The following is a 27,787-nucleotide window of genomic DNA, read 5'->3' on the forward strand; positions in this document are numbered from 1 at the left end:
CTCCGCTCGCTGCGAACTGGCCGTAGCGTCCTGATCTAAACCACGCCTGTCGCGAACGCGCCGAAGGAAAAGCAATGAGCGTCTAGGGCACTTCACGCCAGGCGTCATGCAGAAAGTCAAGCATGGGCTTCAACTTACGAAGCATTTCTGAATGCGGGGGCTAATAATGATATCGCAATTAAACAACTTTTTCTTGTAGACGGTGCCTGCTGTGAGAGCCTCCTGCTGTGTCGGTGAACCAGTCTAACAACACAGGAATGGATGAAGTTGGCGAGTTTTATACGGCCACGGCGGAGCCTACAGATCTGAGTGCAATTAGTATACAAAAATAACTTCACATAATTTAGAAATACACGGGGAGGTACGTCAATGCGCACTTACCAAAACATAATTTTTGCAGAGTGTTATATGGTCACAAAGCCGGGAAAACAACCTACGGGGACGCTTACACAGATTCCGATCCGATACACTTCTGCAAGGACTTGTCAACATGTGTTACAGAAATTTCTGAGACTGCGCGTGTGTTATCCCTATGCAGTGAAGTGATGCCTTGCGATTTATACTTATTCGCTCACTTAAATAATATTCAATGCTTTCTGCATGAACTTTGTCTACGTAAGCACACCCATGTTTATATTATTAGAAAACTCTGCCTTTTTTGCAGATGACAGGGCATCCGGACGACAAACAAGACCTTAAGGACATTTACGAAACGTTCACTATTGGAGAACTGGAAAAAAAAGTGCCTAACGTACGATGTTTCTCCGTTTAATTTTTCAAATGTTTTATTCTTCTTAGAAACATCTCATCTTTTATGTAAGTCTCAGGGAAGAAACCGAGTGTGGCAAAAAAAAAAAAAAAGCAGTGTTACCCACCAGTTGACTGGCCTCGTCAGCCCGTACAGTCAGACAGTGTCAGCGCATGATTCAGACGGATGTATAACAGACATTGCTCATTTTTTATAGCGAACTGCCAAACGAAATGCACTATCCAACTCAAAACATTTTTCTTTTGCAATGAAACACAGTTCAGCTAATAAACTATAACTGATTACAAAGAATAGTAAATATTACAATACATATAGAGTGATAAAAACGAAAAGTTTGTGCAGGAAAATATTTGGTTAAGAATGGGTCTTAGGTCAAGTTATAGCAACGGTAAGATGGCCGCAGTAGGACGACGCCGTTTCATATTTCTTTTGCCAGCAAGCTTGTATTCGCGTTGATCAAATAAACGTCATACTTGTCGTTGTGCATATTAAAAATGAAGATTCTAACGTGGACAGTCATTTACTTTTTCCTTAACACGGGAAAATGTTCTTAGGGTAGAAATAAAACGGCTGACTTTAATGATGAATATGCGTAGAAGAGGAGGTAACAAAAAAGACAACAGGTCCAATGCAGTTGTTGGAGTCTACGTTAAGCCTGATTTAGTGAAGTTTTCGTGAAACATGTCGCCTAAATTATATACAAAGGGACACATGATGTGTTCAATCTTATTATGAACTACGCTCAAGGAATTGTCCTCATTCTCCCATCCTAGAAGTGTTGTGCCGTTTGGCTTCGCAGTAACGCACGTGCAAATGTTCGTGTTCCACACCGCGTTTAGCAGCATAGCGCATAGCATAGCAGGACAGCACAGTCAGGCAACAGGTTTCTTCTTTGCTTTGTGAATGCTCTTCGATCTCATGACAAAGCTGCGAATGACCCCAACTCCCCCAATGCAGGTGTTTATATGCTCAGCCTCAACCTAATCTCTCTAACCCGAGCACCCATAAGATCGTGGGGGATCCTCCTCCTCCATCTACACCCCTCCGCCCCCCTCCTCCCCCAGCCCACACACGCACGACTCACATGGCGAAGAAAGCTTTGGCATGTGTGTGTCTTTCAAGCAAGAATTTAAACAATTATAGCAGGCACCAAACACCGCTTGTAGTACTTAGAGCGACAGATGATCTGAACTAGCATGAAAGATTCGATGCTAATGCATCGAACTGTGCTCATTGAGCGCGGATATGGGAAGCGCTTGACGAAAAATGTGGTGAGGAGACCTGAAAGCATTCTCTGAATTGTCACAGTACTGTCCAGCTTATGCTAGTGTCCAACATCCCATGCTGGGATCATACTACAATTCCAAGTCCGGTGGTAGGCCCCTCTACTTCCAGCGATCAGGTCAGGTCTGTTAAATTGTTGAAAAGCACTCTCCGACCCTGCCACACCACATAAAGCAAAAAAGTTAATAAATAAATGAATAAATAAATAGATAAGTAAATAAATAAATAAATAAATAAATAAATAAATAAATAAATAAATAAATAAATAAATAAATAAATATGGAAGCGTTCAAAAATAAAAACAAACTGTCTCTGGCATAGTCTTATTAGCAGGCCAGTTATTTTTCATTGTTTTTCAGTGTAGGTACTGTTTTGAGATAATCGTAAATAAATTATCGGCATTTCTGTTTCTAGATTCCACTTCTACATGGCTTGAACAAAGTGTTCTCGGTAGCAAACATCACATTAAACGAGACAGAGCAAGTCGCTATGTTTGGGATGCCTTACTTCAAAAAGGTCAACGATTTTTTTGAGTGCATATATGACCTGTAAGTTCTCAGTACTTTAAACATATATATGAAAGGTCACGTATTTTGCTTATTTAAATAAATTATTGTACTTTTTAGGACGGACATGTACAATCTTGCTGGGTGGAGATGCACCTTCCGGCTGCTTTTGCATACGTCGAAGCAATTCGCAGCTGCTTGGCAAGCGTATCTACAAGTTACGTATGGTGTCCAAAAAGCGAAGCCGCATTGGCAGTATTGCCTTGAAAATGTCGTCCGCACGATGCCTTTCGTGATTGGCGGAATGTACGTCGAGAGGAACTTCAACGTCACAGCCAAAAATGACGTGAGTTTACAGGAACACTTGAAAACAGAGATATTTATGTATATTGTGCAACTTGGAAAGATAGATGAGTTTGGAAAGTATGTATGTTTGGAATTATTTATACAGGATGTTTCAGCGAACACTTTCAAAAATTCTTAAAGGTTGCCTGCGCCATATATCCCAATTCTAGTTAATGAGCTGGTCTACTCGAAGAGGCGGACATTACTTGCACAATAAGTAGAAATGCATAATGGAATAATTTAAAAAAATCACTAATTAAGTTTTTAACTAATTACCTGATGGCCCATATTGCAATTTACAAATTGTAGCCGTGGAGTTCGCCAGGCGGATCCAGTTGGAACGAATTCTCGGGATGACACCAGTTCCGAGATATTATTTCTCGAACTTTCCGGAGAAATGCATTGGCGTTCCAGTTAATTTTGTGCTTCAACGCATAAAGCGACGTTTTGTTAAGAAATTAACTGGAACGCCAATGCATTTCTCCGCAAAGTTCGGGAATTACTATCTCGAAACTGGTGTCATCCCGAGAATTCGTTCCAACTGGATCCGCCTGGCGAACTCCACGGCTACAATTTGTAAATTGCAATATGGGCCATCAGGTAATTAGTTAAAAACTTAATTAGTGATTTTTTTAAATTATTCCATTATGCATTTCTACTTATTGTGCAAGTAATGTCCGCCTCTTCGAGTAGACCAGCTCATTAACTAGAATTGGGCTATCTGCCACAGGCAACCTTAAATAAATTTTGAAAGTGTTCGCTGAAACACCCTGTATGTGTATGGAAAGGTATACATATGCTGTGTGCAACTTGGAGACCAGTAGATAAGCTTTTGAGAAAATGTGCTGGTCCCTCTTGCTGCCAAATTTGTAGACGCGTTATGGGCTCATTCCAATAGCCATTTCGGTTCGCGATGATCTCCGCCGCCGCCGCTGGTGACCGTAACCGCTATCGTCGGAAATGCGAAAAAAAAGTACCCGGTTCCCGCCGGGATCGAACCAAGGCCCGCTGCGGGGGAGTCGGATACTTCACCACTGAACCACGCAAGCGCTTGCTATCAGGCAGCGGAAAAATGCCCTATAACCGCGAGGCAGGCGCGCAGGCAGGCGCGCAGGCGCAGACGACCCGAGCCACCGCCACTGTGCTGGCGCCATCTAGTTAAGGCACCTGCAAACTCAGCGTGCGCAGGCGCAGACGACGAGATGCGATTCAGACGAGACGCGCAATCAACGCGATCCCGAGCCTCCGCCCCGCCATTATGGTGGAGCCATCTAGTTAAGGTGCCTGCAACCGCAGCGTGCAAATAGCAATTGCATACTACATGTAACTGGACCTGGTTAACTCAGGCTAGGTGACTATTTGTCACCAGCCCGTTTTGAAGATTCCAATAAACAATCAAGATCACCATCATCAACAACAAGAACGAACCATGCCACGGGTCAAGGGATGTGAGATGTGCGCCACGTATTCTGGATACCTCTTCGGCACACGTTATGGCGTCTCCTCGCAAGGTACGAACCGCTGCTGAAGAAGCGAATCGTAGAGCTACGCGCGCGGCTACAACCAGGCATTATCTGGCTCAGCAGACTGCTGTGCAGAGAGCATTACAAGCCGCAGTTCGCCGTCGACGCCGGGCGCACAGTTCAGATCGCTCTCGTCAAAACGAGGCGCAGAGAGTTTGCCGCGAAGACCCTGTTGTGCGTGGTGCCGAAATTGGAGCTAATGTTGAGCCGCTCCCCCAGCTTACGCTGTGACTGTGCTGCGTGTGCCGCGCAGACCTGTGACTTTTTTTCTTATCTCACAGATGATCTGAAACTGAACTAGGTTAGATATTTGTTGGATTTTTAAGTGCACAAGAGCATCAAGATAACACAGCTGCTTTCAGAAAACAAAGGAAAAAAATGAACAAATGGCAAGTGTGGGCGTATCCTTCTAGCAGTGCTGCGACATGGGCTGCAATATATGCTGCGACATGGGCAGGCGTGGTGCACCATCAACGCTGTATAGATGCACTGCTTAGATGCGTAACAAGGTCAAGGCACACCTTGCATGCGTAAGTTTGTCGTTTGTTACGTTACGAAGCAGCAAATCTAGGCATGAAGATGTCTTAGCAAGATGCTTCTGCCACCCCTTCCCTCCCGCTCTCCTACCCCCAAACTTCACGCCTGTCCGAAGCGGACGCACACAGAACGCCTCCTTCAATTCTAGGTGCCTGGACAAACAGCCGGAGGCCCGGGACCAGCGAAATGTGTGCTGTACACCGCTTTGTGGAGTTGTGCATCTTTGTAGAGATTATTCTTTTACACGTGAATGTGGCTCGCCGGTGGAGTTGAAATTTCACCGTGCCACCAAAAGCCCTAACCGCCACTTCGCAAATCAATTCTCTCATCTGCAGAGGCAAAAACTCACAACAGTTACTGAGCATTGCACGGTGGCGTTCAAGCGAAGACAAATCTTGAACATTGGTTCAGTAAACATTTGGTCTGTAGAATGAGCGTCGGTCACGCGAAAGGCGCATTGCATTAATAATAATAATAATTTATTTCTGCCTCAAGAAATACAGACAGAGGAGCTGCAGAAAAAGCTGTCCTAAACAGCTTTTCTTGGCGCCAACGCCGCCCCGAAATACAAAGCAGCAGCGACAGGCAATCTCATCGCACACGTGACGGCTTCATGTTAAAACAATTTTTTTTAAAGTAACAATGCAGCAAAAACATAAGACCAAACAAAATCTTATCTGCACTTATATATGCACAAACCAAATTACTTTGTCAGAAGCGTGATTACACATATTTAAGACAATCGTCAAATAACATGCACGAAAAAACAGCACGAATGACAAAAAATAATAGACACAATATAAATAGAACAAAGAAAACATCCTATGTTAAGATATACTGTATTTAAAGATAACTCAATGGTGCATTCATTTACATATGAATTGCATATGGAACGTATATCTCGTTGGGCACAGGTAAACAAGTTGATGTTAGCAGATTCGTACGCCTTGAGAATGGAAGGAAGGGTGTGTTGGAGGCGCTCTTTCCCCGTATTGATGCGTGATGTTGGCACCAACCAGTTTTCGGGGTGTCTGAAAGGGTAACTCTTTTTATTTTTATGTAAGTTTGCTAGGTGCCCAATGTGACCTATATTATTTCTTATTTCTATTTTAAAACGAACGCTGAGCCGATACTGATACAAATGAAAGGTTTTGACTATAGCAGTTTCAAGAAAAAAAGCGTCTGGTGGTTGTTCCATAATTTGCATTAAAGACGATGCGAAGGAACTTTTTTTGCTAAATATAATTTTTTTGCAAAATATAAACATTGAAGGTGCTTAACGCTGTCGTTGACTCTGTGCTGCGCAGCCTCTGTCTAACTTTTCACTAGAATTGTTATAACGATAACCTTTTTTTCTATTCAATATCAGGTCGAAACGATGATAGAAAGAATAAAGACGACCTTCAAGGACTCGCTTTCATCAAGACCCTGGATGGACAACAGCACAAAAGAAACAGCACTGAAGAAGGTACCGCACAATGCGTTATTTGCTGCAGATGATGCGGTTTTTCAAATTTTGCGACCAAACGTCATTTCGAGTTATCATTTGGTTTCGCAGAAGCTGTAGAAACTTTACTCTTCTGTGAAATATCCTGTAGATTTTTTGGAATCTGGCGTATTACATTCATAGTTTTCAGCATCTGTTACGTCATGCTCTCTAGCTCAATTTCCTAGCTCCTACAGGAAGTTCCTTCTAGCCATACACACTGTCACAAGCACAGTGAATTCATAGACTTTGCCAATTCAGATCCACTATAACTTGTTTGAACGTCCTCTGGGATGTCCTTTAGAGCAACAATGTCATCTGCAAGCCATTGTTCACCGATAAGTGACGTGTCAATACTCCCGCCTAAACATTAGGTTGAGACATGCTAAGGGCAAGTAACCAAGACGGATGTCTTAAAAATAATAACTCCGCAGATGACGTCGTCGTGTATACAATTCTTCAAGGTGACGTGACGGGAAACAAGTGGTTGATTACTAGATTCAGAAAGGCTCACGAAAGTGTTCAAGAATACTAAACAAAAGGAATACTAATCTGTCTTTGAAGTCACTGAAAAGCATGAATGCGAGATAATATATATTCAGCAGTTAGAAGCATTGAGCGAGAGAAAAATAATAATAGTTACATTATACAGTGTTACGTGCCAAGATACCTCATTATGTGGCATGCCATAGTGGAGGACTCCGGAATAATTTTGACCACCCGGGGTTCTTGAACATGCGTCGTCTCGCCGCGGTTCCTTAGTGGCTATGGTGTTGGGTTGCTAAGCACGAGGTCATGGCGGTCCCCATCGAAATGCGGCCATGGCGGCCGCATTTCGATGGGGACCAAAAGCGAAAACACCCGTGTACTTACATATAGGTGCGCGTTAAAGAACCACAGGTGGTTCAAGTTATTCCGGAGTCCCCCACTACGGCTTTCGTCATATTCAGAGCGTGGTTTCGGTACGTAAACCCCATATTTTAACTTTTAACATGTGCCTAAATATAAGTACACGAGCGCTCCTGATTATCATACCCGTCAAAATACGGCCGCCGCTGCCGGGATTTGATCCCGCGACCTCGAGCTTAGCAGCGCAGATCCTTAGCTGTTAAGCCACCCCGGCGGGGACTATGAGAATAAAGTTATAACATAATAATAAAAAAACTATTTTACTGCGTTTCGAAGTCATTCCAAAGCCGTCCACGGCAGCTTATAAATACGCTTCATTTAACAAGAAGACTACTTATGGCTGCCACAGGCTGAAAACTGGGGCAAAGGTTAGGGATGATGACCTAGTTGATATCAGTACTCGACGGAAGAAAAAAATTATGTCGCAGTTTCACCCGAAATGCGAAGCATCATTTGCGACAGCAAATTAGTAGAGAGCTATACGGAGTAAGGATAGTAGTTTTATCAGCTGTATAAATTTGGACATGCAGCAGCACCAGCAACGCGCAGAACTGTTGCCGACGCCGTCGGCGTTTTGCCCGCGTTCGCACCGAACGCGCGCGGCATTGGTGACTGTTGCCGGTGCCTCTGGGGGCGGCTCGGAGGTTTTCGACGAGATCAGAACAGGACACTCGCCGAGCAGCGTCGGAAATTGTTACCACCTTCTCCCCTCACAACGTTTCTTATATAAATAGGCATTTGGTGCCACAGCTAAACGTCGCCTCCCCTCCCTTCCTCCCCCCCCGGGCCTTGCGCGCGACGGAAGAAGTCGCGTTTGCTCTCCGCCATGCGTTCATTCCCCGTGAAGCGCGCGTCCCTCGCGCACTTTCACTCGCACATACAGCATACGGCACGCGGCGACGATATCATCGCCGTTGGACTCTATACGGAACCTGACGGTAAAGGCAGAAAGCCGCTTGGAGTGTCCACATAATTGCTAGGCGGCCGGCTGTTACCGTGTTTGGAATATGTAACCGCTATGCAGTCCAGTCCGTTCGAGTATTGTTAAAGATACCAGCAAAAACGCGGTACATATTTACAACACAATATTTACAGGTGGAATCTGGATTCGGTCAATTCTTGTAGGATAATGGGATGATGGCGGCTTGCTTTTGTTGAGTTCACAAGACAAAGTTGCCATATTGAGGCTTAGACCGACCATTGGTTCATCGATTGTTAAAGCGGTTTTTATAAATGCGAAGCATTTCTTGGCAAACATTTGCCACTTAGACAGTATCTATCTATCTAGCCGCCTACGTCTTGGTGCTCTCATGGTCGTTCCGTTAACTTGATAGGTACCAAAACTGGCTGAGTACTACAAGAGTTAATGACGAAAACGAATGATAGTTCATCACATAAATGTCATGACATGTTTGTCATATAGGTCATAAAACAGCCGCCCACATCTTGGTGCTCTCATGGTCGTACCCATGTCGGAACTATAATGGGTTCCGACAGGGTACTAAGTGAAGCAAGCACTAAAAGATGGGAGAAATCATAGTCATGAGCATGACTCTGCGAAAATGACAATGAATCAGCGAAAATGATTAACGCTCAAAAACCCCTGGAATGGGTTCAGACGTGGGCACTAAGTGAAGGAAACACTAATGATGGTAGAAGTCAGAGTCATAAGCATGACTCAGGAAGGATGACAATGACTAAGCGAGAAAAGATGAACACTATAAAACCACCGAAATAGGTTCAGACATAAATGATAGGGCATGACATGAATGTCATGACATGCGTGTCATGTAGGTCATGAAACTGCCGCCTACGCCTCGGAGCTCCCATGGTCGTTTCGTTAACTTGGTAGGCTCGCCGCACACTGCTTCGTATAATAGACAGTTTTAGCAGAGCGCCGCTTACGCTCCGCTCCGCTCAGATTTCACGCTCTGAGATACTGCAGGGAACTGCGTAGATTTCGCATTTGATAAGCGCGTCTTGCCAAAACTAAAATCCCTATATAAGAAAAGTACCGCCATCTACTCATTCCTCCGCAACCTCCTCTCCTAAAGCGCTTGCTTTCTTTCATTACTTTTAGCTTGCGAAAGCCAAGTCGACGGTGGCGCACCTAGAAAGTCTACGTTGAAGCTTTCAGGCCGGGCGCGCGCCGCCGCCTCCGCCGCCGGCAACTGCGGCTGCGCAGAGGACTAAGCGGTTGTGTGGAATTTGCTAGCATATGCCGGTCTGAGCGGAGCGGACAGCAAGCGCTCAGCTAAAACACTAATTGAGTGTATGTATGTGTGTTTGTGAAAAATAAATGAGAATTTAGATGCTGTTATATCGCACGGTCACCTGTAAGCTTTCAGTATCTAATGTACAGCTACACTGGAACTGAGTTATGAAATTATCCGATATTTAATACCGATTCTGAAATGTAGTATAGTAATCAGAGTGCACATTAAATCAAGTTACATCCATAGAGGTGCTTACTTAATGTCTATCCCACCCTTAAGCCCATCAAAATCACTGTTTCGTTGGAAAAGCAGCAAATCCTGACCACGCGTAGAATTAACCTTGGCAATATGTCAGATTTTTGTGGCTGTAATTAGAAAATTATAGTCTTCAGGCAGGAATGAAGTGCACCTTAAGAAAAAAGTCGTTATGCTTACACAGTAACGTAGCTCCGATACGACTGACGTTTCTCCTTTTAGTATCAATATACCGTATATGATATCCACAGAATAAATATGTACTAAAGAAATTTTCAAGAATACATTGTGACCAAATTTCAATTTTAGTCGAACATGAACACATCATAACCGTTATCAACAGCAATCACTACAATGTAATACAACAACGGTAATAGTGGACTAGATGGGATATGACAGCAAACCGCAGCCGAAAATAGGTGCAAGTTACTTCGTATTCTTGTGACGTCGTAAGTGCTATGCAGTCGATATCGATAGTGGTTCATTGGGTGCCGATAGGAACAGTGAGCGCATGCGCGTTTTGCATAAATGCTAAAGAAGATGTCAGTCGCCAAAAAGACGGAACAAAGACCTGAACGATAAATACAAAAGCAGCAATGTGCGCAATATTCAGTGGTTATCGCGCAAATATACCCCGTTAAAAGGACATTTGCGAAATCTACTGTGCATGATTTCGTGGGCTAGTGAGTAACATATAAACGGTATTTTTGCATCTTATCAAGACATACATTGGCAGAAATAATTTTGTGATGCAATCCAGTATTACTGCACTGCCAAAATAAAACTCTGCGTTCTTAGACCCTTATAAGGAATAAGCTGCGATATACGTTCTTCCTATACCCTTGAATACCTTGATCGAGCACGGCCAACTACAGAGTTACTACCTGTGCAAAACACTACAAAAGTGGATCTGCCAAGGACGTTTTGTACGGATGAGTACCCTTTGTTGGGGTTGGTGAACGAGACCAGGAGTCAGGCCTCATGGAAAGGGTCACAGCCTACGTCATCGGTGCCTCTGGAAAAGAGGTAGCTGGCCGACGCTATACCTGGGTGTCACACGGAGGCTAGGCGCGGCCGCGCCTCAACCTCATGTTCACGACGAAGGAGGCTTGTTGGTGAGGAGTTATAGTTCGGAAGTTGAATGGGCAGGTATGAATGGGAATTTGCATTAATAGGGGATATCTTAGAGCATACATATTTACTGGATTAAGGGTTACTTATGGTTACAATAACACTGATGACACTACATGTCCGAGCACACATAGTTGGATTACACAGCTACTTGATTGCGGGAACACACTGGTAATACACAAAATTGCGACTTTAATATGAGCCGCCTTCTCCAGATCTCTACGCCAGGGATACTGATTATGTTATGTTCCTTCAATCGGGTGATCCGAAGACGCCGTTGACTCCGCCTTCATGACGAATGAGTGCAACAACACGTGCGCTGTCGTTCGCTTAACACCCGTCTTTGCGGCTGTTAGCTGGCTGTCCGTGGTGGTTGGCTTGGACTGCTTGCAATGTTGCTACGATGCCCTCCTAACACGCCCTTTTGATGAATTTCTCGTAGGTGTCCAGGGAATGGTCGAGACGAACGTCACTCTTGATAAACAAGCAGGCCATGGAAGACGATTTTGACGAGTCGCTTGAGTAGAATGTCTTAACCGCACCGCAATGAAGACGCGCCCTCCTGCAGAAATGCCTAGGTTGACAGAATTTTAGTGATCACACTGGTTGAGCAGAATGGTGTTACCATCAAAACCTCAACGACGGCGACATCTGCCCTTCTGGCAATGTTCCGAACGTGACACCCTTTTTTATTGCGGAAAGGCTCCCGAAAGACTCCCGGTTGAGTCCTCTTAAACACAGTTTATAATAGTATGAAAATATATAGAACTCTCTAGCTGGCACCAGTTTATCTCTAAAGTTATAATGTTTGTCAAGTGCATTTTACTGGTAAGTGCAGCAGGAAAGCTGGATACATGAGCTCGGCCCATGGGGCACGTTTGTTATATCTGAACACATCGTGATTATGTACCTTTGGTGTGCTATGGAAAAAAAGAACACTTTTTTGTTTGGCTAACTTGACTGTGAAAAATGCATCGACGGAATTTTTTTTTATCTTGACCACACTGCTGCCACAGCGCGGATGAATGTGTGATCTTCTCGAGAAATACTTATGAGATTTAAAGATGAAAAACAGAGGTGGTGTAATGCTTGCTTTCTCTCTCATACAGCTCATAAAAATGACAAACAAAATCGGATTTCCTCCATGGATTCTAAACGGTACCGTTATTGAACATCAATTTCGATACGTAAGTAAATGCTGCATTTCATCTTCAAATTGTTGCACAGAATTTCTAAATGCATTATTTTTTGTCTTTGTTTGCAGGTTCCTCATTTCAACTTAAGCGACCCCTTTTTTAAAATTAAATCACATTTCCGAGACAATGCTGCCATCAGAACGCTGCTATTACTACGAAAGACGCCCGATAAGAAAAACAAGTAAGTATACGTGTGCACGACGGGACTCGTAATGAGAGTGGCACCTAAAGCCCCCCAATTTTTCAAGTATGTGTATACAGCTGTCGGGAACTTCGGTACATAGTTTTTTTTTTATTTATTGTCCCACTGTATTAAGTTAGAGAAAGCAAAAACATCTGAGCAAGTTTCTTCAACTCATTCTTGGAGGATTTATGGTACCTGTATTGCAAGACCACCGATGACAAATATATTTTTATGTATGTTCATATAAATTCCCGAGATGCTTTTCTTATATCAACAAACCTATTTGCAAACAATTGTCTTTGTTTTCATACATGCGTCTAATGTCCTTGCAGCTGGATCACTGGACCTGCCGTCGTAAACGCGTTCTACAGTCCTGGGACGAATGAAATGGGTAAATAAATTCAGACTAGTTTTAAAATATGCACATTAAATTTGTTTTCAATCTGTTAGCTATAGAAAACACGCCTGTTGTCGGTGTTTTCTTGCACTCGTTCTAAACCCTATAGTGTTATAAATCTTCTACTTCTCTCTTCTTATTCCGCTGCGGCGAACTTATATTACATACAAGGATATTACAAGCGCGATGAAAACATTTAATTCATCAGGGCCAAAGTGCTCAATGCATTCACACTGCTTTGACGAAAAAGAAAACTACGTAAATGAATCACAAATCTGGCAAATAAGTTCTGCAGAAAATTTCGCCGAGTTATGCGGTCTGGTGATAAATCTTGAAAGCAGCACTAGCCCTCGCGAAAAGCACAGCCAGTTGTTATTCGTGTTTTGGCAGCACACTTAGCACATCTACGAGGTCCAAACACGAAACTCGTTTTCGCTCTAATTTGATATTGCGCCATTCGTTTCAGTTTTCCCCGCCGGAATACTTCGAGACTCCTTTTACCAGCATGGACTACCGGAGTACGTATGTATCTTTAAAGCAATAACTTCCTATAACGTCTTCATGCACTTTGGATGGTTGGTGTTTCTCGTTATATAGAGGGTTTGTGGGCTTGTTATTGAAAAAAAGAATTATGGGGTTTTACGTGTAGGCTTGTCATTGCGATAGCAATTTATGGACCCTCCAAGAGCATTTCTGCCGTAGCGGTCGCCGCGCGTCATTCGCGCTATGTGCGAGTGAAAGCTTGCGAGGGTCAGCCGACGATCGCGGTTCAATCTCGAGCACGCGAGCGAGAAAGGCAGGGCGGAAGCGCGCCGTCTTTTGTCGCGCTCGAGGCACTGGGGAGGAGGGGGGGGGGGAGTGAGGCGAGGGAGGGGGCGGGGGGCTTCTACTCCAGCGGCTGCTGATTAGGGCGCGGGCGCCTTATCTTGACAGCGATCTGCGACGTGGGCAAACTGCGCGTTCGCGCGGGCCTCATCTTCAAAGCGATCTGCGATGTGTACGAAGTACGCTCAGTGCCGGTAGCTTGGTATGCGCTGTGCTTTCGACGTTTAGTTCGCGTTGGAGCGAGAGACAGCACGAAGGTCAATTCGCTCGGTGCTGCTGCCACGCTTCTTCACTCCAGCGTTCTGACAGCGAGTTTCTGCGGTCATCGGGTGATTTGTTCATGTTCGCCTGTGCGCGCGTGACATCGTGCTTGTTAATTCAGTTAGTGAGTGAATGTTTGCAAGTTTATACGGCCGATAAAACTAATATCCTAACTTGGTATAGCTGTCTACTAATTTGCTATCGCAGTCATTGCTTAGCCTTTCGTGTGCAAAACTGCGACTTTCGTTTTCTTTTAGTTTTCAAACGACCAGACCTCATACACTTTTTCATCTATCTTTAACACTCATTTAGAAGCGTGAACCACCGTTACCTGCCCTACCGTGCGAAAACTGTACTCTGTGTGTGTTCTGCTTCATTAATGCTAAAGCATTATATGCTGCATTACGCGAAAATCCGGCGTTGTAGTCGGCGGCGTGACCGAATGATGGTTACAAAAATGGCCAACAGCGCAAGCAGTAAAAACATGTCAAACATGCTAGGATTGACGTCAAATTTCTCAGGGAGATTCCTGTAAACGAAGTAAACGAACGACTTTGAAAAGAAAATTTGGTAAATTTCGGTCTGAGTGGGAAATGAACTCGGCCTCTTGGTGCGTGCGTCATTGCACACGTCACGTCGCTACCATTTGATTTCTAAACATGTGACCTAGTGCGTGCGTCGTTGGGCAGGTGGTGGCGCAGCCAATAGGGAGGAGGTGGCGCCATGTCATCAGTGTATAAAGGGAGTGCATAAAATAAAAAAGCATTAATGTAACGCTGAATGGCGCTAGCCGTCCTTCGAGTTATGAACTCATAGCGGGTAAGCGAGCGCATTGAGACGCTTGGCGTGATTTCATTCGGCCTTGCCGAGGCGCAGCTAGATCGCAGGCGAGAGCAAAAAAAAAAAAAAACAAGAAAAAACATGTCCTCAAACTATAATGTTTTCGCATTCCCACGAGTAAGCAGTCTTAATTGTCTGCCGAATGTTTATTTGAGATTTGTCATCTTGCCCTTTCTTTCCTCTTCCTCTCCCTTCTTCTTAACTACCACTTCATTTTTTTTTGTCTCCTCTCATCTGAGGAGCAGGCAGGCGTCGTGCTCCTTCCGGTACCAGCCTGATCCTCGCTTTCCATTTCCTCTCAACTCTATGTGTTCTCAAAAAAAATAATATTAACAACAAATCATTTAAATCATTTATTTAACGTGCACAGGAACAACCATGAGGTCCAAGTGCTGGCTCACGCTTACATAGAACCACAGGGAAAAAAAGATACAGCAGGGGAATATCAGTAAAAAAAAAGGAAAAACAACAAAAAGAGAAAATCTTGAAAAGAAGAGTGCACATATACAACAAGGCGCAAAATAAATACATAAGAAAAAGGACAAGGGAAGTTGAACAATATGTGAAACTAAGCTACAACAACGGAACGCTCAGAACAAAACAATAACAGTGAGCTGTGAAAAATATCCAGGTCATCAAAGTGGGTGTTATAAAGGCTCTGTATTCTGTGGACGGTTGAATGTTGGTAGTAACAGGCAGCAACATGGGTCTGTGTTCTCTGGTGATCGTACGCGGAATATGAAACATGATACAACTGAGGAGTTCGGGGCACATCAGGATACCGTGAAGGAGTTTAACAAAAAAACACAAGGTCACCACGATTACGTCGGCAGCGAAGTAAGGGCAACGACAATAACCCCACAGTACTAGAGCAAGGCCCAGCGGCCGTGTTAGCAAAGCGGTGATGATATTTGCTTAGAAACGTTTTCTGGACCCGACCTATAATGTCACGGCTGGATCTAGAGATGCTGTTCCCGACGAACGACGCGTATTCGAGTTGAGGAAGACAGATGTTGTGTACAACTTGCGGAACGGTGTAGAAGAATTGAGTTCTCTCGATAGTCTACAAACAGAGCCAAGAGTGTGCATATACCCCGTATTGCAACGCGTTTAGTGCGAGCTGAAAAGTGTAAGGTTGTATCAAAAAAAAGTTGTCGCAGTTTCACCTGAAAGGCGAAGCATCAATTGCGATAGCAAATTTGTAGAGAGCTATACGGAGTAATGATATTAGCTTTATCAGCTGTATAAACTTGGACATGCAGCAGCACCGGCAACACGCAGAACTGTTGTCGCGACGCCGTCGGCGTTTTGCCCGCGTTCGCACAAAATGCGTGCGGCGTTGGTGACTGTTGCCGGAGCCGCTGATATAAATAGGCACTTGGTGCCGCAGCTAAACGTCGCCTCCCCCCCCCCCCCCCCCCCCCCCCGGCCTTTCGCGCGTCGGAAGAAGGCGCGTTTGCTCTACATATATGGTGATTCTAAAGGAGGAAAGAGACGCCTACTTCTGCTGCCCTTAAGGGAACACGGCGCAGAACGCGCGTTTGTTCTCTGCCGTGTTCTCTGCCTCGCACATACAGCGTTCGGCGGCACGCGGCGGCGATTTCATCTCCATTGACGTCATACGGAACCTCACGGCGACGGCGACGCCGACGGCAGAAATGTGCTTTGGAGTGTCCATATAATTGCTTTCGCAATAAAAGTATACCGAGTCATTGATCTCACGGACCTTACACAAAGGTAGTGAGTCTACCGAATAAGAAAACGAAATGCTTGCTGTTTTGCGGGTGAAAGTCATGACTTTGGTCTTAGCAGCATTCAAGGTTAGGTCATTATCGGTGCACCATTTAGGAAAAGAAATGAGGACAGACTGCAGGATGCGACAGTCATCAACAGTGTGAATTGCCTTAAAATCTTTGTCATCGGCATATAGAAGGTATGAAGATTGTCGAATGGCGGAAAGAACGTCATTAATCAAAAATTAAAAAGTGTGGTCCCAATACTGATTACGCAAAATGCTTAAACTGCGCGAAGAAGACGGGACGAGAACAGAAACATAGACGCATACCCAAAGCGCTTTGTGCGTGTGTGTTTCTGTTCCCATCCCGTCTTCGTCGCGCAGTTTAATCATATTGCAGAATGTATGAACTGACTAGCCCAACAACATTCCTTACTCCAATACTGATCCTTGAGGGACGCCGCTAGTTACCACGTAAGAAGACGTTTGGCCATTGACGTTAACATAACATGATCCATCAATAAGACAACTCCGCAAAAGATTTACAATTCACGATTCAACAACAAAATGTGTAAGCTTGATCAGAAGCAGCGAGTGGCTGACTACATCAAAAGCTTTGCTGAGGTCACAATCAATGACGTCAACTTGCCCCCTTCGGAGTACCGGCGAGGAGATCTGTGTCGTGAAACTTGCGAGATTTCTGATAGTGTAGCGGCCGGTGAGGACTCCTTGCTGATTCGGGATCAATGCGTTCTTCACAGTAAAAAACAATATGTTGTGAAGAGCAAGCTCAAAAACCGTAGACGTGGCATAGAGAAGAGAAATCGGGCGATAATTCGAGACATCGGTTTTACAGCCAGACTTAAATACAGGAAAAACACGAGCAGTTTTCCACATGCGAGGGAAAGTGGAAGTATTCAGAGAGCTATTAAATATAGCTGTTAATACTGGGGCAAATATACCGCCGTACGCTTTTAAGATTGCGGAAGGGATGCCATCAGGACTGCAAGATAGGGAAGGCTTCAAGCGCTTAAGGCATTCGCTGATCAGCTTTTCATCAAACAACACAGGACTAGACGTAGGAGCCGTTGTGTGCTGCTTACTGACATCAGCATTGAAGCCTGAAGGTTTATATAAGGAAGACAAATAGGCAGCAAAACAATCCGCGCCTCCTTGGACTTCTACTCCTCTAGAGTCGAGCAGGCGAAAACACTTCCCGCGATTACTAGAGCGCTTGCGGATTTACTTCCAAAATTACACCGGCCGGTAAGAGACGCTCTTCTCCAAGAATGCAATATATGAGTCATGATCCCGCTTACAGAGGCGTTTGCAGAGAGTTCGAAAAAAAAGAAACGGAATTCTCTCCGCTGAATAGGCAAAGGACTTCTGGTTTTACGGTGCGCGCGAGCTTTATATTTTAGGGCGGTTATAAGTTCATATGAGAACCGGCCAGTTGGGATATCTAGAGTGTTTAGGACTGTACTCAGGAATGTATTTGCGCCTATTGCTCAAAAAAAGCTTCCTAAACTTCTATTTGGTCACAGACATTGGTTTTATCTGTGACCAGTGACCAATCGCTCGTAGACAACAAATCATACAAGCCAACATAATCCCCCGAATGAAAGCAAAGCGAGAAGATTCATTAATACCAGTGAAGGAGCTCTGGGCACTGCCTCAAGGCTGACAGAGGGGCAGTTAGCTTAAATGAAGGGCGCAACTTATCGGGAAACACAAGGGAAATATCAGAATTGGAGACATCTATAACTTGAGCTTCGAGAGGCAAAGGTCTAAAACATTGCTACAGGAATTGCCGATCAAGTTGTGCTGCTGAAGAGAACAGAAGGAAACAAAGTCCAACAACCGGTTGCATTTGTTATCTATCATTATAATGATAATGTGTAAGCGTGTTCCAATCGATTCCTGGTGTGTTAAAATACACAAGAAGAATTACTCTGTGCTTGCTATGGAAGAATAAGACACTTTCAAGTGAAGAGATGACCTCATCAAACAAGACAGGAAAGATATTCGGTGGTACATAGGAAGATCCGATTAACAATTTCTCACAGCGCGCTAGGCTGACTTCAAGCCGAATCGATTCCTGCACACTGTCTATGTCGTCGCGTCTTACACATCTCAGTGAACTGTCAACAGAAATCAGTATGCCACCACCTTTTTGTTTAACTCCACTGAAGTCCCGTCCCTGCGAACGACGTTGTAATGCAGTGGAAATAAATTTGAAGAGGAAATTTCACTGGAGAGCCAAGTTTCGGAAATAACAAAAACAGGAAAAAACGACGAAATTATATTGGCGAGAAATTCACGTGCCTTGGTGCGAAGTCCGCGAACGTTTTGGTAGAAAATGTCCAGATTACACTCGGAAGCATGGAGCATGCCGTCGTGTAGCAAATGCGGACGCCGCGGCCGGGTTTGACAACGCGCACTCACGCCTAGTAGTGCAACGCCATCTGTTGCCCCCCCCCCCCCCCCCCCCCAGCTTTACATTATTCCTTTTTCAGCGCCTTACTTTAGTGTGCGGGTGCCATCACACATATATCCCGAACACTCTTTGAGCGCATTTTTCATTCTTCAACTGAAGCCCACTTACAGACTTCCAATGGCATCATCTTGAATCTACTGCCCTCATGTGGCTTCTTTTTACATCATGTATGAGCAGCGTACCATCATTGTAAATTTAAAATTAAATCCCGCGGTTTTACATGCCCAAACCACGATATGATTTCGACCAAAATCAAGAAGGGGACCAACAGACGGAGTAGCACATTGTCCTATAGAAGTTACATAAACAGGGATAAAGTGCATCATTAAAGCTGGCCTACGTTTCGATAGGTGGATCTATCTTGGTCGAAGATAGGTCCACGTATACCTATCAAAACATGTAGCAAATGCGGAACTATACCTTCTGTATGTAGGTATGTAACTTCTGTATCATGATATAATTATGCGACACGACGTCACGGGGGTCTGCGGATTATATTTGACAACCTGGGGTTATTTCTAGTGCACCCAATGCATGGCCACACGGATGTTCTTAGATTTCATCCCCATCAATAAAAAGTCGCCGTGGCCGGGTTTTACTCTGCGCCCTCAGACTTAGGAGCGCAAGGCGATCGCCGCCACCCCATCATGGCGCTCCATCAGTGTTCGCATTAGCTGTAGGTTCAAAATTGCATTCAAGGCGCTTGCAAGTTACAAGCTTAGTAGCAATATCGCCGTTCGCAATATTTAGTAAACGTTTAGAATTTATATAAAAAACAGATTAAGACTATTTGATTTCTTAAGCAAACTAGCTTACCGCAGAAGTTACCGCCCGTGAGTTCCACAGGGACAACGAAAGTAGCAACAAATAGATTTGGAACTGAAGGAGTGTGCTGGTCTGGGCTGGTTGGTACATCATTGGTAAGGGAACAAACAGCGCTAGGACGGGACGAAGTGAGTAGACAGACAAGGCGCTGAACAAACAATCACTGGTTTATTGCTGTCAAAGCAAAATATACAAAGCACAGGTTCAGCGCAGAAGGCCAGAAAAACACGGTTTCTGCGCCGGGAAGGGAATAAAATCATCACATCACGCGTGTCGTCAAGGCAGGTTATCATGTTTTAACAATTATTTAATCACGCGCGTCGTCATGGCAGGTTATCATGTTTTTAACAAGTAGTTTATCTCGCAGCTATGTAGAGAGACAGAGGGTATGCTGACGCAGGAGTTTCCGTGCGATTGAATGCAAAACGCTTCCCAAATCTCACGTGCTCTTTGATCTTTATACCTACCTATTATTGTGCAATCTTCAAAGAGAGGTTTGCAGCCACATTCTTTTCAGTGCTGGGCTAAATAGCTCGGTACAGACCCTTTCATTGCGTACGCATGTTCCCTCAGCCGGTCATTCAAACATCGGCCTGTTTGGCCAATGTAGCAGCGTTTGCACTTGAGTGGGGTCTTATACACAACAGCACATGCGCACTCAACATAAGCTTTTCTGTGTTGCTTCTCACAGGTTGCTTTTTTGGGGCTTTCCTTGTTTACCTTGCGGCATAGCGCCGAAAACTTGTCCCTTGCGCTGAACAAAACGCGTGTGCCTATTTTTCCGGCGACCTTTTTTAACCTATGCGAGACCCCATGGACATAGGGTATGACGGTGGTGCTCACATGAGGTCCCTTGTCTTGGGCGTCACGTCCTGTCCTCCCTCTGGTGAGGATCACCAAAAGCCTTTCCGAAACACTCATCAGCAGGGCCATAGGGTACCCAGCCTGGATGAGCCGGTGCACTTGGTGCATGAAGCTGCTAGCCACCCGGTGGTGGCATGAACGGGTCAGACCTGCTCTGAAACGTGAGACGGCAATGCTTATTTTAACTATTTTTGAGTGCGCAGACGTGAAGGGGAGAATACTTTTCTTCGAGCAGGGGTTGTAAGCCCAACAAACGTGTTCCCTTTCTAGCGATATCCATACTTGGCCGATACTTGGCCAGGGCAGAGAGACCCACCTCTTCACAAATCTTGGCCGCTCGGGTTCTAGTTTTTGTCTGGTTGACGCCGACCAGCCCTTTGAAGTTCTTTGAGATGGCCTCTTCAGCTTTGCAGTCGTATTGCCGCCTTGGCATAAGCACGAAGCCCTCCTCCTTATCGGCCTGGAGGAGTCTGGCGTCAGCTCTTCGTAGCGAGGCCACAAGGAAGCGAGAGCGTTGACCAGTTTTCTTGACCTCTTGCGGTAGGCACTCGACGCCTTCGTGAACTAACCGGCCAACTTCATCCTCCTTAGCCCTTCCCACGGTGTTTCTCACCAGGCTGAGCAGCTCCACCCTGTCCAACTTCGGGTGCTCCCAAAATTTTTTGGCACCCATGCAGGGAATATGGCGAGAGGATCTTCCTCCGGGACGTTCGAATAGCACAGAAAACGGCGGATTTCCTTTGGCTGCAACTTTTGCCTTGGTTGCCGAAGAAGAACCGCCGAGACAAGGAGCCAGGCCAGGAGGTGGTCATCATTGGAGACGTGCACCTACAGAATGACGTAAAACAAGTGCTACGGAAGGGGCCAAAAAATTTTGCGAGCACCCGAAGCTGGACAGGGTGGAGCTGCTCAGCCTGGTGAGAAACACCGTGGGAAGGGCTAAGGAGGATGAAGTTGGCCGGTTAGTTGACGAAGGCGTCGAGTGCCTACCGCAAGAGGTCAAGAAAACTGGTCAACGCTCTCGCTTCCTTGTGGCCTCGCTACGAAGAGCTGACGCCAGACTCCTCGAGGCCGATAAGGAGGGGGGCTTCGTGCTTATGCCAAGGCGGGAATACGACTGCAAAGCAGAAGAGGCCATCTCAAAGAACTTCAAAGGGCTGGTCGGCGTCAACCAGAGAAAAACTAGAACCCGAGCGGCCAAGATTTGTGAAGAGGTGGGTCTCTCTGCCCTGGCCAAGTATCGGTCAAGTATGGATATCGCTAGAAAGGGAACACGTTTGTTGGGCTTACAACCCCCGCTCGAAGAAAAGTATTCTCCCCTTCACGTCTGCGCACTCAAAAATAGTTAAAAGAAGCATTGCCGTCTCATGTATCAGAGCAGCTCTGACCCGTTCATGCCACCACCGGGTGGCTAGCAGCTTCATGCACCAAGTGCACCGGCTCATCCAGGCTGGGTACCCCACGGCCCTGCTGATGAGTGTCTCGGAAAAGCTTTTGGTGATCCTCACCAGAGGGAGGGCAGGACGTGACACCCAAGACAAGGGACCTCATGTGAGCACCACCGTCATAACCTATGTTCATGGGGACTCACATAGGTTAAAGAAGGTCGCCGGAAAAATAGGCACACGCGTTTTGTTCAGCGCAAGGGACAAGTTGTCGGCGCTATGCCGCAAGGCAAACAAGAAAGGCCCGAAAAAAGCAACCTGTGAGAAGCAACACAGGAAAAGGTCATGTTGAGTGCGCATGTGCTGTTGTGTATAAGATCCCACTCAAGTGCAAACGCTGCTACATTGGCCAAACAGGCCGATGTTTGAATGACCGGCTGAGGGAACATGCGTACGCAATGAAAGGGTCTGTACCGAGCCATTTAGCCCAGCACTGCAAAGAATGCGGCTGCAAACCTCTCTTTGAAGATTGCACAATAATAGGTAGGTATAAAGATCAAAGAGCACGCGAGATTTGGGAAGCGTTTTGCATTCAATCGCACGGAAACTCCTGCGTCAGCGTACCCTCTGTCTCTCTACATAGCTGCGAGATAAACTACTTGTTAAAAACATGATAACCTGCCATGACGACGCGCGCGATTAACTAATTGTTAAAGCATGATAACCTGCCTTGACGACACGCGTGATGTGATGATTTTATTCCCTTCCCGGCGCAGAAACCGTGTTTTTCTGGCCTTCTGCGCTGAACCTGTGCTTTGTATATATTGCTTTGACAGCAATAAACCACTGGTTGATAGTTCAGCGCCTTGTCTGTCTACTCACTTCGTCCCGTCCTAGCGCTGTTTGTTCCCTTACCATAGATTTGGAAGTATGAATTCGGTTTGTTAAAGGGATGATGCGTTTAAAGCGCATATTTGCTGCAGTGAAGATATTTAGGTAGCGTATATTGTTTCGTTGCGTAAATGTGTGCCGTTTTATCTTGAGCAATGTTATACGATATTCGATTACGTAGTTTCGAAACTGCGGACGCCTCGAAACGAAACTGCGGTAGGCCTCGAGAAAACTCGCTTCTTCAGTAAAACGGCACCAAGTTAACTTTCTAGTTCATATGCACGCAGTTTTCCCGTTTCATAACAATATCATCTACATGTCTCCGTGCACACCCATTTGGTTGCTGGAGTCTTTGCTAATAAAAATTTGTTGGCAGATCGGTCAACTACGGGGCGATTGGCACCATCATCGGGCACGAAATGATTCATGGCTTCGACGACTTAGGTGAGTTTTGAGATTGTCATGTTCATAATTGCTCGTAAAGTAGTGGTTTTTTATGTCATATCGCTATAGGAGACGACAGTTCTATTTAGACTATAAAAAATTAACGCCAGACAATATTTATGGTCACCCTACCTACTTTGCTGAATGTGGCTTTCTGCTGTCTGTGGCGATGCTATAGGTCCATAGATGGTGCATCAGTCTGTCTGATGGTAGGGAGACTACATGCAACGTTGTTTATCTGATGGAAGTACGCATTGCGCGCATCGCAGCAATGGCAGTGCATGATGACGCTACACTATGATACCCGTGATGACGACAAGATTCATGATTACGCCCATGATGATGATAATGACGTGCGTAAGGGGAGCCTTTCTTAAGTACTCGACATTGACAGGCATCAATATCTTTCTTCTACCAAGAATTTTTGTGCTGGCCACAATACCTGCACAGAACATTTATATTTTGGCTAAACTGCTTACTTTCTTTGGCGTTATAGCCTTTGTTTTCCCAGTAGAACAAACCGGTGAACGTTAAAAGAAAAAATAAAATATACGCACATGTTGATACGTTGCTTTTTCTGGCGCAAGGGCGAGGTGTGGCCGTAGAGTGATATGTCTAATTTCAGAACATTTAGCGAACATGACAAAAAAAAAACATCACTCCTTTGTAAGGTGGTTGACGAAAGATTTAAGAAAGAGACATGGGCGTGTGCAGTGGCTGTTAATTATCGGCACGCCTAATGTATTGAGCCTTTGGAAACACTCAGTAGACGGTGTATTGTTCGCAGCGATTGCTATTTTACCAGTTCTCAAAATGCGGAGACATATCTGAAATCCAGACGCAAACTACATAGCGCATGGAAAGGGAGAGACGAGAAGTACATTCTTACAGAAACTACAATTTCTACAATAGATGTCCCTACGGCAAAATGATTCAGTATCACCTACGAAATTTGAACAAACGAATGAACTTTATTTTTCCTTGACATTTGTTGCGCTGAAGTATGGAACGCTTGGCCGCTGTCAATTCTGTGAGCCATGAAGAAACTGTGGCGCTGTCACTGACGATGTCGTTGTTGGCAGTGACGCTGTCAACGCTGTCGACGGTGTCGGCGTTGTTTCCGCTAATCAACAGGATTTTCAAGCGAAGCTTCTTTACCTTATCCTGCGCCGGCGATGTAACGCTGAAACTCCGGCTCCAGCGATGGCTCACCGGCGCCGAAGCGTGAGTCATTAGGTACGATGCCAGCTGCGTAGGCGCGCGCTCACGCCGCGTGCGCAGCCAATCAGAGCCGTTTCGCTTACGTAGGGAATGGAAAGAGCAGGAAAGGGCTTCGCGCGCGCTGCGCCCGCTTCGTTTCCGTTCAGTTCAGCCTCGGAAAACCGATGGGAAGGCCGCGCATCGTGCGTACCCCCGAACAGCAGGCAGCTCTCGCCGAGTGCCGACGGGAGATTTCCCGTGAAAGGGCGCGTCGTCGACGGGCCGATCCTACGGTACGAGCGCCACTGAAGCTGCGGCACTCCGCCAACGCCGAGCAGATTACCTGACCTTCCCTTGGTCACGGTCAAGTTACTCACAAGAAACATAACCGTCAAACGCAAGGTGCACCCAGGACAAGCATCGCTTACCCCCGTTTTCCGGTATGGGAAGGGCCAACGATTTTTTTTCTTTTGTGCATCTTCAATTCTAGGTATGCGCCATGTTCTAGGCGCCTCATTATCAATGTCTTCTTTCTTCTTCTTCTTCTTTCTGGGGTTTTACGCGCCAAAACCAGTTCTGATTATGAGGCACGCCGTAGTGGAGGGCTCCGGATTAATTTTGACCACCTGGGGGTTCTTTGCCCCTTAACCGTTTTATTATTTTGACAATTTCTGTGCACAAACTGCTTATGTTTTAAAGAACTTGATATTGAATATTTTTCTTCTAAAAACAAGTTATCGGTGTTGAAAAAATTCCAGCGCATACTAAGTCAAATTATCATAATAAAGTTTATTATTGCTCATGATAAAGGAGGCCAGCTACCAGCTGGTAATCAACAATTAAAAACAGAGCAAGAGCGCTTTTCTGAAAGTTTTATCGTCATCAGGCAATGGTATATTGAACGCCTTACCAGGGACGCCCAAAAACGGAAGCCGAGCAGCCTTCCTGGGAATGTCCTTCAGATCGATGCGCCGCCAATGACGCGTACTAGCAATAGTGTCTTCTGAGCAGCCCTCTTATCTGATGAACTGCTAATTTCAAAGTCATCCCTATTGTTTGCTTTCAGAAACGAAGTAAACTTCGATTTCTGAATGACTATCGTCCAAAGAGCTGGACGACGGCGAAATGCTTCTTTTCCAGCCGCGACGACCGAACAGAAACACATGCATCGCCTCCACCGGACGCCATATTTTAAACACGAGTTTCCTCCCAAAGAAATGTGAAACGGCGTTTGAAAAAAACAGAAATTACCTGCCCAGTGCTGCCATCTGCGAAACGACACACCACATAGCCCGCAAACGAGCGCGTCTCGTTCAAAACGCTCAAAGGAGCTAGTACCTCGTGAGGACGAGCAAAACGGTTTTGGGACAGCTCCGCATAGACGAGCTGTGCTCGTCCGAAAGAGTTGAGGGGTTAACATGCACTACAACGCGCGCACACGGCCGTTTCTGCATTTCGCCTCCATCGAAATGCGGCCGCCGCGGCAGGGATTCGATCCCGTGACCTCATGCTCAGCAGCGCAACGCCTTAGCCACTTTCAAAAGTTTGATGACTTTGAAAACTTTGATAGCTTGCAAAACTATGACGACGAAAAATCGCAAACACTCCGTCATCCGTCGTAGAACGATTTCTACGCAATGCACACGTAATCCGGGTCCGCTACAGTAGTGTCTGTTGTGACCTCCGAAATACATGCAGAAACGCCACCGCTTTTAGTGTTTGTATCGATAGCAAGAGCTTGCACTAAAATATTGTACGATCGCGCTCCCGAGTGCACATTATTGCAGTGACACGACTTCAAATCCCAGAGGCGCTGGTAGCCAAAATTTTCTTTTGAGCACTTCTTCAGCCACCATCCGCGTCTTTTGTCCACGGTCGTATGTACCTCATTTCTTGCAACAACGTAGGTGTTTCTCAAAGTACGAAACGGTTAATATGCTCTGTTATAGTACCAGCTCTGCGTGCTTTAGAAAAGCGTACAAGACGACTATACGTTATTCCGATAAAATTAGGGATTGATTGCTTAATTATGTAGAACCGAGATATGCTCACTGGCACAACTGTGGGGGTCAACATGCCGCTCCATATAAGATGTTTTGCTTTGGCTTGGATTGGTCCGCAGCGCAAGCAGCATAGTGGTGATGGCGGAAAAAAATTTTTTTTGCTCTATGGGTACGGTGAAGTTGAAGATGGTGAGGTGGTCGGACGACACCATAACATCGATGATGACAACGGTCGTCATTAGAGTAACCGAATGGAAATACCTACGGACGAAGGAAACCAAGTTTGAAGCTCCAAACTGCTGTCTCAATAAAAAAAATGACTACAAACGTCAGTTCACTGGAAGTACTGTTACGGGGATTCATTTCACAAACGAACGTTCACGTTCTACAGCCTTGGGCATATGAATAATCAGAGGATTATGTCTCCAACGTACCTCGAGTAATAAATGGCTCTGTACGAAAATGCACGAAAATATTCAGGTTTTGCATGACAACATGTTGAATAACTGCAGGCAGCGTTGCCCTTGTAACTAGCAGTGATTTTCCTGTAATTGAGAGGAGTTTGGTTAATGTGTTCTCTGTCTATATCCTCGCGAAAGAGGATAATAGATGTATTATATAATTTTTTTCTTGTCACATAGTAATTGCATGCGGCTTCACTGTTTCTGTTTCATTTGTTTCTGTTTAGCAGCATGCACTCAAATCCAACATTGGTGTCGCAGTTCTACATAGCAGCAGAAGCCTGTTATTCTCCTTATTAACAACTTTTCATCCCTTTCGTTAGGGAATCGTACGCAGATGTATTGTAAGACTCTTTATGTACGGTATTTAAAAATACTAGAATTGATTTCCTATGCCAGAGTTATCACATAATCTTGCAGGTAAACAGTTCGATGAGGACGGACGGTTGAGAAACTGGTGGAGCAATTCGACGCAAAAGAAGTTCGACGCGAAGTCAGAATGTTTTATTCGCCAATACAGCTCTGTGTTCAGCGAACTGGCCAACAGAACGGTGGGTGCGAAATACGGAATCAAGTCAACTAGCCTTGAAATTTGTCTTCGTTATTGCCTTGCTAGTTTTCTCAATAATTTACTCAAAAGGTCTGTTTCACTTAATCACACAACGACTGGTGCTTTCATGTGGATATTTGGGGAAGGCGATGTAAGCATTCTTGTTTTCGATTAAACCTTCGCGAAAGGAGCTTTCCGGTATCCGGCAGGGGCTAGCCGAAAGTTATTACTAGCGATGTTTGTACTCCTGGCCTAAACCAGCTACAAG

At 45.3% G+C, this 27,787-nt stretch overlaps 1 protein-coding gene across 1 annotated transcript in view; it reads left to right on the plus strand.

Moving 5' to 3' along the window:
• Positions 1-27,787, plus strand: part of LOC119458931 (neprilysin-1-like) — a 58,067-nt gene that overhangs the window by 28,977 nt on the left and 1,303 nt on the right. Inside the window, exons 7-16 of the mRNA XM_049671520.1 lie at positions 665-751; positions 2,468-2,601; positions 2,680-2,905; positions 6,334-6,432; positions 12,071-12,148; positions 12,226-12,338; positions 12,674-12,732; positions 13,205-13,256; positions 23,238-23,305; positions 27,390-27,524. Of these exons, the coding sequence (XP_049527477.1) occupies positions 665-751; positions 2,468-2,601; positions 2,680-2,905; positions 6,334-6,432; positions 12,071-12,148; positions 12,226-12,338; positions 12,674-12,732; positions 13,205-13,256; positions 23,238-23,305; positions 27,390-27,524 (1,051 nt within the window). The remainder of the gene's footprint in view (positions 1-664; positions 752-2,467; positions 2,602-2,679; positions 2,906-6,333; positions 6,433-12,070; positions 12,149-12,225; positions 12,339-12,673; positions 12,733-13,204; positions 13,257-23,237; positions 23,306-27,389; positions 27,525-27,787) is intronic.

Source organism: Dermacentor silvarum, chromosome 7 (genome assembly GCF_013339745.2).
Source record: "Dermacentor silvarum isolate Dsil-2018 chromosome 7, BIME_Dsil_1.4, whole genome shotgun sequence".
NCBI lineage: Eukaryota > Metazoa > Arthropoda > Arachnida > Ixodida > Ixodidae > Dermacentor > Dermacentor silvarum.